Source organism: Pyxicephalus adspersus, chromosome 12 (genome assembly GCF_032062135.1).
Source record: "Pyxicephalus adspersus chromosome 12, UCB_Pads_2.0, whole genome shotgun sequence".
Classification (NCBI taxonomy): Eukaryota; Metazoa; Chordata; class Amphibia; order Anura; family Pyxicephalidae; genus Pyxicephalus; species Pyxicephalus adspersus.
Window position 1 is genome coordinate 6,206,559 of NC_092869.1, and position 17,413 is coordinate 6,223,971.

General features: G+C 40.3%; 1 protein-coding gene across 2 annotated transcripts in view; it reads left to right on the plus strand.

The window, feature by feature from the left end:
* The window catches only part of HJV (hemojuvelin BMP co-receptor), a 27,690-nt gene extending 23,236 nt beyond the window's left edge, over positions 1-4,454 (plus strand). For both annotated transcript variants that reach the window (XM_072428216.1, XM_072428215.1), the window contains exons 3-4: positions 995-1,494; positions 1,960-4,454. In XM_072428216.1, the coding sequence (XP_072284317.1) occupies positions 995-1,494; positions 1,960-2,577 (1,118 nt within the window). In that variant the 3' untranslated portion in view covers positions 2,578-4,454. The remainder of the gene's footprint in view (positions 1-994; positions 1,495-1,959) is intronic.
* The last annotated feature ends 12,959 nt before the right edge of the window (positions 4,455-17,413 follow it).

A 17,413-nucleotide genomic window follows, 5' to 3' on the forward strand; every position in this document is an offset into this window, starting at 1 on the left:
AGCTCTTCATGGGAGGGGAACCTTCAGAAACTTCCCAATGAGTGAGCTCTTCATGGGAGGGTAAACCTCTAGCAATATTCCAATGAGTGAGCTCTTTGGGGGAGGGGGACCTTCAGCAACTTCCTAATGAGTGAGCTCTTCATGGGAGGGGAACCTCCAGCAACATTATAATGAGTGAGCTCTTTATGGGAGGGGAAACCTCCAGCAATATTCTATTGAGTGAGCTCTTCATAGGAGGGTAAACCTCCTGTAACATTACAGTGAGTGAGCCCTTTGTCGGAGGCGAAACCTACACTTGAGGAAACCTGCCTGCACCTGGAAAACTTGTCTGCCTGAAATGGGAAAAACGTGACAGCCGCACATACTCACTTTAATTCCTTGCCACTGCCTTTGCCCAGCCACCAGAAATGACAAAAGACAGCCATCCATGAGTTGCTTCAGTTGGGTCTACATATGGCAGACCCATCCCCGCACCACCAGGACAGCTCTAAAGCAATTAAAAGCCCTGTCACATGGAGAAGGTCACATGCTTCTTCCTATTTGGGAAATTGGGTATATTTATTGCTGATAAGGATGAGCAGAGAGTACGTGTTGGGGGTCAAGGAAAGTATACAGTATACTGGTAAAGGGGGGCATTCAAGTTGATCTATTGCTTTTATTGCTAGAGTTGATCTGTTGCACGCGGTTGCCTTAGGCTGCTCATCTGACTTGACAAGTTTTGGTACTGTTTTTCCTTTAAATTTAAAGAACAATTTTGGTATTTTTTTTTAACCCCCCCCCCCCCCAGCAAGCTCTATATCCCCCTACATACACTAAGATGAACCCTGGGACTTGAACTTTACTGGCCATGACGTAAACAACATTGGAATCTCAGTACTGGATGGATAAAACTATAAATTCTTTGGCAGACAGAACATCCCCCAGCTTTAAATTGTATCTTTCTGTTTTCAGGAAATAAAACACCACTAACTTGTCACCTTTTTCCTTTGTACAGTGAATGCACAGTGCAAGATCGTAAAATGTAACACAGAATATGTTGCCGCCATATCCAACGCAAAGCCCTCCAACAAGAACATGGTGTACTGCAACGCCCTGCGCTCCTATTCCCAGTGCACCCGTAACACGGCTCGGACCTGCCGAGGGGACCTGGTTTACCACTCAGCCGTACACATCATTGAGGACCGCATGATCCAGTTCAACTGTTCCAAGGTGGGACCCACCAATCCTCCAAGGAGGCAGCCTCCACCTCCTCCTCCAGATGGACCCATGAAACAAGCCTGTGATTTTGAGAAGGTCTACCAGGAGAAACATGGAAGTGAACCCAGATATGTGCACTGTGGGGTCTTTGGGGACCCACATGTACGGACTTTCGGTGGTGACTTCCAAACCTGCAGTGTAAAGGGGTCATGGCCTCTTTTAGACAATGAATATTTATTTGTTCAAGCCACCAGCTTACCGGTGTCCTCCTACTCCAATGCTACGATAACAAGCAAGGTAAATATATATGTATAAATCACATAAGTCTTTTTTCATTCAGCCCTGACCCTGTGCTGGTTACATTTGTATGTCCCTTCCATGTCCCTGGAAGGTCAGGTTGGTCAGATGTCAGTTCGAGCACTGTGACAGTGAAGTTCACCTAGGGATTAGAGTAAGGTTGTGTCTAGGTGGCAGGTGTGAATAAAGTGGCACCTCTCATGAATTCAGAGCTGAATTAGTTTGTGGGTTTTTTTATATCTGCATATTGTTCAGCTCAATAATGCATCATACAAATCAACTAATTTAGAAAATTGGATGCTGGAGAAATGCATGAAAACTTTTAATTTGTAACATTTGTAATCTGTTTGTGAAAGCGACACACTTTATGGAATTTGAAAGGACCTTCTTTGACCACTTTTATTTTAGGTTATTTTGTTTTTCATTGGTTCCTCATTCCATTTCTTGGATGCTTTGTTTTCACAGCTAACAATTATCTTCAAGAACATGAAGCAGTGCATCGACCAGAAGGTCTACCAGGCAGAAGTTGGCAATATGCCTGCGGCATTTGACGATGGGTCTGTGAATGGGGGCCGGAGAGCAGGTGGAAGCAGCTTGACCATCCATGAGAGGGAGCCTGGGAAATACATTGAAATCCAGGCGGCGTATATTGGCACCACTATCCGCATACGACAGCTGGACAAGCAGTTGTCCTTCTCCTTACGTATGGCTGAAGAGATCTCACAGGCCTTTCCAGAGGAGCAAGACCTGCAGCTCTGTGTTGGTGGCTGCCCATCGGGCCAGTGGATATCTAGAACTAAGGACCTCAGTAGAACAACGGGCATGGACCTGGAGATGGCCAGAAGCCTGTGTGGGGAGAAACTGACTATAGAAGATGTTTACTTTCAGTCTTGTGTGTTCGACCTGATGGCATCAGGAAATGGCAATTTGACGGACGCGGCTTACCATGCCTTAGAAGATGCCAAGGATTTTCACCCCGAGCCTGGAACATTACATATATTCAGCAGGGGGGAGAGAGGAGCTCAATTATCTGTTGCTGCCCTTTTTCTGCTCTGTTGCTGCTTGCTGGTGTGGATGAGCTGAGTAGATGTATGAAAAAGTGGACCTGAACAGACTAGTCATAAATGTGAATATGAGAATCCCGAGAAATATGATAGATGTTCGATATTTAAATATTTGTAAAATTGACTCCTCGTTTAAAGAATTTCACCAGAAAAATAAACTCTTTAGAAGGCGCTGTTTGGTGTTTTACAGGTCAACACCTATTTATTGACATTGGATAGCTTATTTGAGACAAAGACAAGACAGGTTGGTTGAAAGAGTAGGTGTAGGAGTAGGAGTAGGTAGATAAATGACTATGGAAACCACACAGAACTCCAGAATGTCCCAACACATCTAAGTATAGAGCCACCATTAGGGTGCTTGTGGAGCTCTCCATACAAGCTAAAGGCCCATTAGGTCATTGAGTGCTGAAATGATTTAGAATGGTTGGTGCAACCTTGCATAGAACATCTCCATAAAAAGTCACTAACACATCACCATCTGTATCACATGTAATACAGGTATGTGAAATGAGGATGGTGATGTGCTGGTGATGATTGCAGAGCCAGGCTTAGATTCCCACAGCCCTCCAATATCACTTATAAGTTAACAAGCTGAAATAATGTAAATCACCGCACAGGACCCTTTATAAATGGAACTATTTTCTATGAACTTAATTTTTCATATCCTTATCTCTCTTTATTTATTTTAGGAATTTAATATATAGTTAGAAACCAGAACCATAAGTAGGACTTAAGCTACATTACTGCAATTATAGAAAAGAACAAGTGTTAGATCTTTGGGCTTGTACTAGTAAATTCTTTAATAGGAGGACAATATGCCAGAGCAGTGTTTCTCAACCAGGGTTCCTCCAGAGATTGTTAGGGGTACTGCTGACACCAATGACCTTTTTGGTTATCTCTAGGAGTGGCATTCCACCCACTGACCACCACACTAATATGATATAATGATGGCTCCAAGCCCCTGAACGTGCAAGGTGCAATCCAATAGCAGAGCCCCCCCATAGGTCTATGTTTTGTGTAAAGTTTTACCAAACAAGCAGATAAACCACTCACTGCACACTGGTGTGTAAAATATTATAAGAGATGTTCAGATCAGCATATCATGGTATAGTAATAGCCCAATAGCCATGGAATCATGTCAGGTAATTATAGGCATCACATGAAACACTGGCTGCAAATCATCTGATTTTCCAATGACATTGCAGAGTAGAGGAAATGACATCCTGTTTCAGTATTCTTTGTTAAAAGATTGGACTTACCTTGCTGCAGCATTTAGCATGGAATAAGGCATCCCCTGTTTAAATCATCGTTTAATGCACTGGATTTTCCATCTATGTGAGAGGTTGCATGTAAATGATAAGGGAGCTACGTGTTTTTACAATACTGGGATTAATTACGTGATGTATTGCACATATCAACTAATCCACAGATAGCAGCAATGGGATGGGCCTATTTACAGGACAAAAGCAGTTGAATATTTATATATATATATATATATATATATATATACACATAACAAGGATTCCTTGTTATGTATATACCGTACAAACCTATAACGAATAGTTTTCTATTTTTTGCTGAACAACACTGGAGTGTTACTGTACACCAGTCTAATAACACACACACCCTGCAAGGTGACAGCAATACATAGGATATCAATCATAATTTTTTTGATGATGATGATGAAAAGGTAAAAAATATTTAATATATTTAAACAGAATGAAGTAAAAAAAACAGCTATTATATTTTTGTAAAAGATGCTTTTATACAAGGTACATAGATTGCCATGGGAAGGATGTTTAGTTTTGTAAAAATTATATTACATTTCCTATCCTGTGAATTGCCACTGTAATAATTTTGGGTTTGTAGATATGTGAATAAATATTTAAAGTGAATTATCACCCTAAAATGTTGTGGTATGCTGTGTTCTTTCTGCACTGTGATTTAACAAAGGTGTAATATGATATAAATATATACATATATATATAAATTGATTACTAAATAAATAAATCTGACATTCCCTGACACATTCCCTAGTGGAGAATCTTTTGGGTCCATGTGTTATAGTGGCAGTAATTGTTTCTCCACCAGGGAATGTTTCAGTGAATATCAGATTTACTATTTTATATTTAGACCCCATTGTGTCTTCTGTAATAGAAACCTTCTACCCTGTCTGCTGTTTTCAATGAGCACTGATGAGCAGCAGTTATGTCATGGCGAGCCAGCCAATGGACGCGTCTAAAGATCCTGAACCGGAAAAAAGGTATTGGTGCCAACAAACAATATTTGTGGGGTATTTGGTGCCCTTGATTGCACCCTCACTCCTTCCCTGGATCCCCATTCCACCTTTTCTCTATAACAGAGCGTTTTGCCCTTCTTCTCATAAGAATGGGGTAAAAGCCATTGCCAACCTGTTCCAGTGCCCACAGAGTCAGCAGTGAAGCCCTAACCCAGTGCTGGTGGGATGTCTTGGGATTGGACTTTCACAAATGAATCTGCTGGTGGAGGAACAGGTAAGCTATTGATAATACACCACGCTTCCCTAAACTATGCTGCCTATTGGGAAGAAGAAGGAGCAGCAGCTTTAATATACAGGGCTGGTGGTATGCATGTGGGAACCAAAATTGCACTCCCCCACTAGGCGGCGCTCTATTCAACTTATTTCCCTTTGCCTATATTTCTAAAATCTGCCCTGGCAGTGAGGAATCTTGCAGACATTACATTGTTGGATGGAAAGGAAATATTTCTGGCTTTAGTTCTCATTTCCAAAGTAAAATTAGGTGGCAAATAATAGCCTTGGATACAAACATATGTAAATGCTTGTTAAGTTGGTAATGTCTTTCTAATAACTGATCAGCAACCCTGCCAGATGGATGCTGAGATAAAACTATTTAAAAGATGGTGCATGTAATTTGTAGCAGTTTTCTTGGTTGAGATATAAAAAAAAGTAGAATAAAACGGTTGAGAAGGAGCATGTGCACTACAGCCCGGGTGTAATGAGTGAATGTGTCACCATTCATCTCTAAAATAAGGAATAGAAAGTAAAATCACATATTTATAAAGATACATGAAGAATATACCTGTACCCTTTGGGTCTTGTATATTTTGCATTTGACCAGAGTCGATGGGCTCTGATTGGGTGACTGTGGTACCCAATTCCATTCATTATCAGAAGCTTAGATGGGTCTGGGTTCAGATATTTATGGGGTGAAGGGGCATAAAAAGGGTGATCTAAGCACCGATTCCACAAGTCCACCAAAAGAGCTCACAATCCAATGACCCTACCATAGGCCAACATAGCGGAGGGTCAATTACCTACCAGTGTAATATTAGGATGAAGAAGGAAACCTGCACAAACATAGAGAGAACATGCAAACTCCATGCAAAGAGTGTGCCAGCTGAGATTCAAACCCAGGACCCCAGTGCTGCAATAAACTACCATGCTGGATTAAGTACTTTTTGCAGAGGACATATATTGAGTTATTATTGCAATGCTCAACTTGGTCATTTTTTTATGTGACTTTCAAATTTTTTTATGTTTTAGTGTTATAAAGGTTACCCTTGGCTTTACACAAATCACAAATCCTGCTTACCAATGTGGAGGGATATATATATATATATATTAGGGTTCACACTGCTGGGCTGTGGTGCTATTCATTATTAATGGCTCCCCAACATGTCTTGCCAATGGTCATACACAGCAGCCACCACAACGCATGATAATGTTACATTGTGTTAAACAAAAAAAATAAAATCACATTTTTTGTTCATTGATGATGGATCATCACACTGTAACTAATCTAATCCAGCAATCAGAAAAACCTTTAGACTTTTCTATGAATGGAGTCACTGATGGCCTTTTTCTAGCTAGAGAAACGTGCCAATCAGTGACTACAGGCATTTTAAAAAGTGGGAAATGCAGAAAAATTAGAAATCAGAATATCTGGAACAAACACCACTGATCTCTATTGCGGCTCATGGCCTTCTCCACTTTCAGGGCAGTGAATGCTGACAATATTTTAAGTGGAGATTGCCACTTTAATAATATATGGCACAATATAATGACACTTTTCTAAAAATAAAAATGGTATATGTTGAAAAACACAATTTTCTTCTGGGGGACAGCCTGTAACCCCTATAAAAATATATATTATATATACTCTTAGACTGTAAGCTCTTCGGGGCAGGGTCCTCTCCTCCTCTTCTGTCACTCTCTGTATCTGTCTGTCATTTGCAACCCCTATTTAATGTACAGCGCTGCGTAATATGTTGGCGCTATATAAATACAGTTTAATAATAAATACATATTTTTATGTAATACTTCTTATAAACCAGCAGGTGTCGCTATTGCAATTTGTTTTAAATATCAAAGTAACAAAATAAACAGGATTACCAAACCACCTTCAGAAAATGCTAGTTGCCTGGCTGTTAGGCTAATTGCCTGGGATCAGTATTTTTGATCCTGAAACAAATGTGCTGATCATAAAAATGTGAAAAAGAAGCCTTATATGTATGTATGTTCCAAGGCAAAGTACTGGAACTGGAGGGAAATTTTGACAGCCCAGCGGTTATTTTCAGAGGGAGAGTATCAGTGGTAGGCATTTAGTGTGTAGGAAAGATTAGCATGCAAATAAAAAATAATAAAATTTAAAAAAATGCAAATTTTTTTGCTACACCATAATTTGTAGATATAGCATGCGTTTCAATTTCTTACCACTAGGTGGCAGTGCTGCTTTGAGTTTATATATTGTACTGATAGGAATCACAGACAATATAAACTTTACTAAATACTATTTGCAAGGATATCTGAATCAAAAACAAATTGTATATTGTAGCTTACCAATTTTTCAATGTGTTGACTGCTTTTGTTTTTTCTCAGACTTTTCATTTGCTCACCTATCCAATGATTCTGCCAGAAAAAAAGTCCTTGTCTCTTCCTGTGAGCTGAACAAAAATCATAAAATTATAAAATGTTCCTTCTGTAAACTCTTAATGGCCCCACACCCATGAAGTCATGGATCTGATTGGTGGCTGAAAAAAAACACATAATAATGGTATTATAATACATCAAACAGAGAGAGAATGCAGGAAGCCTATAGTGGGCATGTCTGGGAAGCCCTCTCTGGCTTTACATACAGGTGAGCATACAGGGGTTCCCAGGTCATCAGGAGTGTACCAGGGTGTTATAGCAATGTCTGGATGAAAAAATAAAATTATCACTTTGTTATGATTGGAGTATACTTTTAAAGTCCACAACTTTGCACTATTTTTGTATAAAGTTGGGAGATAGTTGCAAACCTGTTTTTTTTTTTTTTTTTTTTTTTTTGCTGTTGGTGTATTTTTCATCACTTCCTATGCCAGAGACACAAGAGGAAGTAATAAATCTCCTCAAAGTACACCGTCACTGGAACTCTATTAGAAAATTTCCCTTCACTTACTGCCTCATGGATTTCTTGTATTGGGGGCACTTAGATGGGGTCTATTATTCTGGCAGGGACATAGATTGTAATAAAAACCTGACAGGGGTTCTATCCAAATTAAAAAAACAACACTTTAGAAATCAAATACTTTATGATATCCCTTTTCAAAGTCGTATTCAACGTTTTATAAGCCTTGCTTCTATGGTTGTACAATTAAACAATTACAATTTTCCCGAGGGCCTTTGACACAATTTTAGGAACAGTTTGTATCCTGTTTACCACGCACAGCAATGCTGGGAATGTTTCCGGGAGAGGATCGGAGGAGTTCCCAGCTAGAGGCTGCAGCCTGAGCTCTGTTCCTTACATGACATGATCCTTCGTCTGGTTTTACCATAGTTGGCGATATGCTGGACTCCTTATTCCAAGAAAGTGAAATGACCGTGGCAAAGGTCCACTCGAGGAAATGTAAAAATAATGCATTTTAGGGGTGGTGTACAAAGCTGGCCTTGTTAAAGGGTATCTGTTGGAATGATAAATGTCAACCAATATGTAAGGCTGCATACCAAGAAGAAGGAAATACTGAACGTTTAGATTGTTGCATAAATCCCTCCCTGACTGGTTCTCTTTATGTCCAAATTATAGTGCAGGGTACAGATCCATCACTAGTTATTGTTGTCTTCGAACCCATTACTTATTGCAAGCCCTGATGAAGGAGGAATTGTTGTTTGCCTCTGAAACGTGTTGGTCTTCCTGAGATTTTTTTGTGGTTTTCTCAGCTCCCAGGTAGACATGTGATCCACAAAAGAAGAGTTATGGGTGTATTTAAACATTTGATAAATGATGCTTCTACCAATTGTTGGTCATTTGTTTAAAAGTGTGTCCATAGGTATAAATCACACCAATTATGCTCCCTTTGATGATCATGATCTTCACATTGTTGGATTCCACCATCTTAGATGTAAAGTCAGCATCCCCAACAGACTCGGAGCTACTGGAACCTAAGTGGCCCACACAAAGCCCTGACTTCAATTAGATTGCCAGTTGTTATTACGGTAAGTACAAATTCCCACAGACCCCCTCCAGTACCTTCCATGACCTAGAAGAGTGAAGGCTGTTTTAGCGCTGAAGAGGATCAATTTAAATGGCGTTGGTTTTGGAATTGGAAGACCAACCACAGGCTTGTTCCTAAATCTCCTTCACCATGGCTGAATGGTGGCCCCTGTTGTAGATGGCTGATGAACAACCCTGAAGCCCAACAATGCCTTGTATTGAGAATGTGTTACATTTTGTGTGATTAGACTGTTCTCACTGTAGAAAAAGGTGGAAAAGACAAAGGTACAGCAGGGTTTTTCTGACTAAATATATTAAAATATGTATTTCAAACAGTATCAATCCCTGAAACAATACAAATAATAGCGTAGAAAATACAAGTAGATTTTGTTCCCAACCTCACCAGATTCTGTGAGTTGAGCCGGATGTCATGCTTGACATACACTTCTATCCACAAATGCTTTGATCGTATTTAGTCCAGAGACATATAGTTACTTCAAATCAAGCAAGTGTAATTAGTCCCTTTTAGCCCGACGCGTTTCGCCATTATGGCTTCCTCAGGGGAACTTGAGACGGATATAGTATCGGTTAGAATCATACAATTATACACATATCATGATTATACATACATGCTGAATGTACATAATGCATCTGATTTTAGTGAATGTCCCAATAGAGAAGGGGTGTCTAAACGTTTTGTAAAGAAGGGCCAGATTTGGTGAGGTGAAAATTTGTGGGGACCGACAATTCAACACATACTCAGGGTTAGTGTGGGCGTTGTCTGCGCGGTTCCCGCACAGCACACGCTTACCAGGGTGACGTGAGGGATTCCTTGTGCACGGAGGCCGGTGTCAGTGTGGGCTCTGTGCATAGCACGTTCTTGAAATCTGAGTGGATGTGGTCCGTGCGGGTACCACACAGCACACGCCCACTATCATGGCGTGGGGAACTCCCTGAGCACACATGGGGATTCCCATCCTGCCAATTATGCCCGTCGAGTAGCGGGACGATAATTGCAAGGCGGTTGATCAACTCTATTGAAATATAAAATAGCTTTTTTGTACGCGTGTACTGTGGTCAACAGTGCTGGGGGGGCCACATTTATGACAGAGGCGGCCGGTGGAAATCTGAACATAGGCCGCAATGGGCCCCCGGGCCGGAATTTGGACATGCTATATATATATATATATTTATGTTCAGGAGTATTACCTGTAGTAAATGAAAAATGTTGGATGTTATTTAGAACTCTAGATCTAATTTCAAAAATAACAAATTACACATCAAAATACAAGTGTATGTTGAAATTTATAACAGTATTAAAGGGAATTACACCTAGACTTTCTTTGTGTAGGTGACTTACTTTCAAGGTAGATGAAATGGAAACTTATTTTAGAGTAGGTGCAGCAAATATAGCTGACTTATTATAGTCTAAATAGAGGAATAAATTGGGTCAGTAAATGTGGAAGAGTTCAAACAGCAAGAACAAGATTGTTATTATTATTTTATTTTAATATAATTAGCCAAAAAAAACCCTGTGGTTTGTTTGTCTTTTCAACTTTTTTCTGCATAACTTTTAAGGTTTTTGGCAAAACTTAAAGGTATTTAGATTAGGGAAAATATAACTAAAACCCACGCTTCTTTCACATTGAACTGTTCTCACAGTAGTGTGAGTTAACTTGTGACCTGATATTCTAAGTGCTTTGTGTTCCTTCTCCTAACCACAAGGCGCTGATGTGCTGCTATGGGACCTACGTAGATGTTTATTCAGTATGTGGAACAACAAAGAGTGTTTTTGTACCCTAGCTGTGTGCAGGACGACAGCTTTTGTGGTGTCTTCTCTGCTCCAGTCATAGCCATGCAATTAAAGAATGACAAGTGAAAACATATACAGAGACAGATAAAGTTTATAAACTGATATCTTCATTTGCTTTGTTCTATTCATTACAATGAATGTCTAGCCAAAACATATTGGGGAGTGACAATACTATATGTATGTAAACCCAACCACTCAAAACTCATATCAGCTCTAATGTGTTATTTAAAATACATTGCAACTTTCATTAAATTAATACCTGGTGACCCCACCTTGAAAATCCTTCCCGATAATGGGTGACACGGTGAATGGCTCCCTGCCTTGCTTCCGTGTCATATTATTATTACACAGTATTTATATAGCGCCATCATATTACGCAGCGCTGTACAAAATCCATAGTAGTGACACTAACTGTCCCTCAAAGAAGCTCACAATCTAATGTCCCTACCATGGTAATATGTCATTACATGCTCAGAAAATGTACAGTTGTCGTTCGCTGTTGACTCCCTGGTTCATTGATGTATAGCCAAAGCTGAAGAAGTGGCAGCAAAAGAGAAAGGGATCAGAAGAACTGAGGTAAAAGCTGAATATATATTTATATATATTTATTTTTATATATATATATATATATATATATATATATAATTAAACAGTATTTATGTAGTGCCAAAATAATACGCAGCAATGTACAAATAAATAGGTTGCAAATGACAGACAGACACAGAGAGGACAATGCCGAGAAGAGCTTACAATCTAAGTGAGGGAAGTATCACACAATAGGAGGGGAATATATGGAATGGTGGAAAATAGTGAGGGTTTAAGAGACAGATGAAAACTGGTATGCAAGTTAAAAAAAAAAAGATGTGTTTTGAGTGCTCTTTTAAATGAGCAGAAAGTAGGAGCAAGCCAAACAGCCATTCCAGAGAGTCGGGGCAGCTCTTGAAAAGTCTTGAAGGCGTCCATGTGATGAGGTTATGAGTGAGGAAGTCATTAGAAGGTCATTGGAAGAGAGCTATTAATATTAATTAATTGTGGAGTATTAATTGTTTATGATAGATAGTAAACTTAACGTGGAATTAAGGTTTAACTTTTAAGAATACACAATCAGGCAGGTCATTATTGCAGACAGGGTCATGCCATGTCTGGATTTCTGATATCAAACCTGAGCTGCATGCACAGCTTTGTTTGCCGGGCATATGCAGCAATCCAGGGTTCCCTCCAGTATTCTGGGATGAATGAAGGTTGTCTCAGCACTACCAATCAAAATAGCCAAAGATCGTCTGCAGCAGAAAAAGAAAGATGGCAGGCAGGTAAATTGTGCAGAATAGTTCCACTTTAAGCACTTACACATATTAGCATTAGCATGATCAAAATCTAACGTGTCCAGCATTCCCCACAATCACTCGTCCTTTTCCCTACTCTCTCCATAGAACTGCACTGTGTGTACAGCACTCATTCATTTATCTGTTACTGGAAATGATCATCAGATGTCTGTAGGGGCTTTACTTTTATATCCTCTGACACAACAGATCCAATAATCCAGATAATCTTCTTTCAATTTAATTTTTATATATTTAGAAATCCAGCTCCAAACCCTCTAAGGGGTAAGGATATTCCCTGGTCTAGGAAAGATTTTATTTTCATGTTTGTGCCCATTCAGAAACTGAAACAAAAGACATTCCCTACATACACATCATTTCCAGGAATGAGTGAAACAATCACAGACTGACAGTATGAGAATCTACTGTGATGACCTACATTATTCTCATTCCTATACATTGAATCATGGCTGGACAGGAGAGCCTGATACTCCATGAGACATCGCTCTATAAAGAGTAATATGACAGGAGGAGCAGGACGCCTCATTGACTTATTATAGCTTAGGATATAGAGCAATAGCATGGAACTAATGGGGATATATTTGCTCATGGAGCTAATTAAATGTGTCAAAATCTTTAATAATGATTCAGTTTATTAAGCAATTAGCTAAGCTGCCATTAGCTGTAATTCATTTGGTACCTGGGATTCAGTTTACAGTTGTCCCAGATTGTTTTTTGTTTTTTTTCCAAAATTAGCTACATTGTTAAAGTATATCGAACCCATCTTTGAAAAAAAAACCCTCTGATTAAATGTGGACTTAAACTCATTGATAATCACCTGTCCCTGCCATCTTCTTCCTTCTTCTCTTCCGCAATCCATTCTTCTTCCATCTTGATTGGCTGGGCCAGGATGATGTAACTTCTGCACAAGCATGCAAGAGTTTATTTATTCCCGGCATGCGCAAAGGAAGCGGGGATTGCTGGGTATCCCTGGTGCCTGGCAAATCAGAATAGTTATTGCAGTACAGACATCGCCTGTCTCTTTATCCAATAAGTCTGATGCCAAATTTTCAAAGTGGTGCTTTAGCCTTTTGGGTATTTGTGGTATAGGTAGACAATGCTCTATCCCTATGTTCTCAAGCAGTGTCCATCAAGCGTTGATGGACTTTAGCAGGACTGTTTAATACACCACCTTGAAAAATACTATGCAGCCATCATTGAATAGATTGTAATAAGCTGCAAAGAGACTGTAGGAGATCAACAGCCGTGAGATGCAACAAAAGCATAGTAATTCTGTTTGATACACTAGGGGGTACATTTATATAGCAGTGAATCTGACATTAGGCAAACCTTCTCCATACATGTGTAATGGTAAATTTTTAGTTTAATTGATTTCCATTTTTATTCATATTACATACATATTTCTATCCGTTGTTTTCAGCCCTGATGAAGTAGATGTAGATCTCAGAAATGTGTCGGCTCTCCATATTTTATCATCTTTTTATTGTTCAGATGTCTTTGCCCCTTAACAAAAAGTTAGATAGTTACATTCTTCGTTTTCTCCAAATGAGCCAACAATTCTAAGCCTTTACCAGCAGCTTTGTACAAGGTCACTGTCTACCTACGTAAAAACCTCTGACTTACATCTACAAATTTCTCCCCCACCCCTAATAGGTTACATTTGCTATGTATGTCGCTGCTGGGAAGAGTCACCCTCTATATTGTTGCTGATCTTTGGGAAAGAAAGTTTTAGGAAATCTAAAATGTTGCCTGACCTTGACTTTGTTTTTGACTTTGATCACCACATGCCCTGACCTCAGTCCGTTTTCAGGCTTTGTCTTTGATCTCAGCCTGTTTAATGACTTTGCTTGTGGTTGCTGTGTTCCAGCCTGTTTGCCACCAGCCACTATTACACAGAAGCCATCCAATGGTGGGGAGAGCCTTGGGGCCGTAACCTAATGATCTCCTTGTAGCAAAGTAGTCCAATGGCCATTGGGGTCACCGGGCCACTTCTTGCAGGGTGCTATGGTGAAGACCAACAGTCAATTAGATTTCACAACTCAAGTAATCTGTTACTTGCCAAGGGGGAACCTGTAGCACATCATTGTCTAGGGCACATCTGCAGAGCTGGATTAGCCATCTTTGCACCTGGAATAAGAGACCTCTTGGGTGAGTATATCTTTCCTAACCTAGTAAGAAAAAATGCAGAATGGGTTGTAGTTTTGTAGCAAGTGCTTTATTATTTGCCCCTAGATGGGCTACTTTCTAGTTCCTGTTTTGATCTTGAATGCCAAAGGCTAATTTAATTATGGGACTCTTGGCAAACATGAAGTGAGCATCCCTAGTGCACAACATCCCCTACCTTTCTGTCTATTGGAGCCCTGGAGAAGTTGGCACCCTTCCAAAACTGGCTCTTCTCTTATCTTTCGACAAGACACATGACCAATAGCCCGTTTTGGCTTCAGGCAAATTTAAATATGAAACCTGAGGAACATGTTTGTGAGATGAATGCAAAGCTATGCGCGGAGATGTTTGTAGTATTCTCATTACATAACCATACTAAATATACGTTCATCTTAAAATATACCAGCACATGGGGAGTGGGGTGTGGCCAGTGCTTAATGTACAGTAGGAAATCTTTCTAGAACACTGTAAAAAATAAAGCACTTCCACAGGAAACAACCAACAATTTTCCATGCAAAGTTTAAACAGATGCCCATTGCCCATGCAAGTGACCATATCTCTGAAAAGGGGCCTTCTGGACCCGCTGATACTTACTTTACCAGCACCCCTTTGCCATTCCTCCAAAAGGTGTGGGACACTAGAGGGAGGATCAGCATTACCCCATGTAACATAGATTTCTGAGCACAGTTATGGAGAGGAAAGTTGCACACTTTCCCCTTACATGGAAGGCTGGGTATGAGGCAAGAGCAACGAGGGAGCACAAGGTATTCAATGAAGGGCTTGGTAGGGCTCCTTTAAGAAATGCTGTTGATTCAAGATTAAGAAGACAGTACAAGTCATAAAGATGGCCCCTGACAGCACCAAAGGGCTAAACGTAATGCAAAGACTTTGCTCCTTTCAAGAGAGATGGTCAGAGACAGAGGACTTTCTGCAGGAGACTATCCAAGGCTGTTGGGCAGACCAAAAATCAGAAAAGTGGCCAAACAGAATACAAATCGTGCAGCAGACAAGGCAGGTCACATGGGTGAAGGACAACTGTGTATGGGCCTTTTACCACATGCTCAGTATTAATACCACAAAGTGGCCATGTTTAGATTTTCTTCTTAGAACAGAGATGATGATGATGATAACAATAGTTTCCATTTGAAGACAACCCTGATACAAAATCAATATTCCGTAGCAGCCTTTGTGGTCAGCTCAGATACATTTCTATTATATGGTCATATACTCCTACATGGCTGCCTAGAACATGTATTCCACATCCAGAAATCTAAAACAGATGAATATTTATTGTTTATTGTACAATTATTATCTGTATTGGCCCAGCTCTTAACTGGGGGAAGAGCAAAGAGGAATGCTATAGATTGACAGTAAAGTGACAGTTCTGAGTCTCCTGGGGCTGCGGATATCACATCCAACATGGCGACATTTCTAGAACTTTTGCATATCTACACAAGGGAGGCTTTGGACCCATGATTATCTTATGGGAAGAGTTTGTTATAATGAAAGGACAAAACCTCTTTAAATTTGCTCATTGAGCGGACCTGATAATGCTCAACTGGGGACAACACTGGAAACTGCATTGCTAAACCAATAAATAAATGCCATACCTGTCTGGTTGCATGTTATGGCAGAGCCATGTAATGCAAAGCCATGTAAGCAGCAAACACAAAGACCAAAATCCAACACACCCAACAGCCTGCACCCAAATCTCAGGATCTAATGGGCCATCTAAGCTTGTTGTTGGTGTACATGCATCTCTATACAAACACGCAAGCTTATGGTTTTTTAGTGGGGCTGGCGGACAGCTGTTCAGAATATCCTACACATGCATGGTACCCATAGCCTGTCATACAGATTTACGCTCAGTCGTGCTATTAGATAACAGCTATTTATACAACTCTGGAAAAGGAAGGGGCTTCCGTGCCTGCTAAAGTCATTTAGCCAAGGGGAATTCACAAATCATCAAGAGCGAATTCAATACCAGGAAGAGGGAACGGTTATTATATACAAAGAGTGAACGCACGATGATGGGTGGAGGACCAATCAGAAGTCAGGGCAGGGTCATTTGTATGTGGGGTCTATTGGGAAAAGTCAACCTTGACATCCAGTATTGTTTCTCAGCTATAGTGGTAAGATATACCCCCCTTCAACCCGGGTAGCTGCTGATAGGCTGAAAGTCCCACAGCAGGAAACCTTGTAATATACCAGCAGGAAATTTATAGAGATCTTAGGAGCAACATTGAAAAAAGAAACTAGAAAACCAGGCAAAAATATTATTTTTTGATGGAATAGGAAGGTGTTAGATCTTCAAGTTTTTAAAGGCCAAGTAAAGAGTTTAAAAAAATTAAAAGGTCTGGCTGCAAAGGTACTTCCTCTTTGGTGCTGTCCCGTGCAATGATGTTTTTCCGCCCATAGATGCCCTCAGTCTTCCAGGTTCATTGAATCCATGGGACCTAGGACACCCTGTGAATGTGGGGCATTATAGACACAAGTGTGCCACTGCACAACGGCCCCAAACCTTTCTGAGCCATCAGGGGTTCTCAAAGGTGTCCCAAGTAAGTTCAGTAAGAGGGAGCCCCAAATCAATTCTGCACAGGGACCCACTGTTGGCTACATCTGCCACTGGAAAAAAAACAGTGCTGACATCATCACACCAGAGCTGCTTTCTGCATCATTATTGGACCTGAAGAGGAACATGTGTCAACTGAAGGACCTGAAAACAATTGGAAAAAAAAAAGAAGGGTAGCCTCTAGGATGGAAAGGGGGAGGTAGATTGGGCCTAATTAAAGTGCCACCCTGTCAAACATTGATACATCCTGTGCCACCAAGAAAGCAAATGATCCTGAAATTTTGCAGGAAATACATTTGAACAACTCACTGGTCTCTTCCCTGCTGCTCAATTCTCCATTGTATAAAATAAATTGAATGGATGAATTTTCCCAGATTGGAGCTGCTGGTCCCCAGAGAAAAGACTGGTACTGAGGGGAATGGTGCACATTTCCATTTTCTGCAGAATGACTGAATGGTGATGGAGGTCGTAGTTCTCATAGCTATTATGTGTCTATG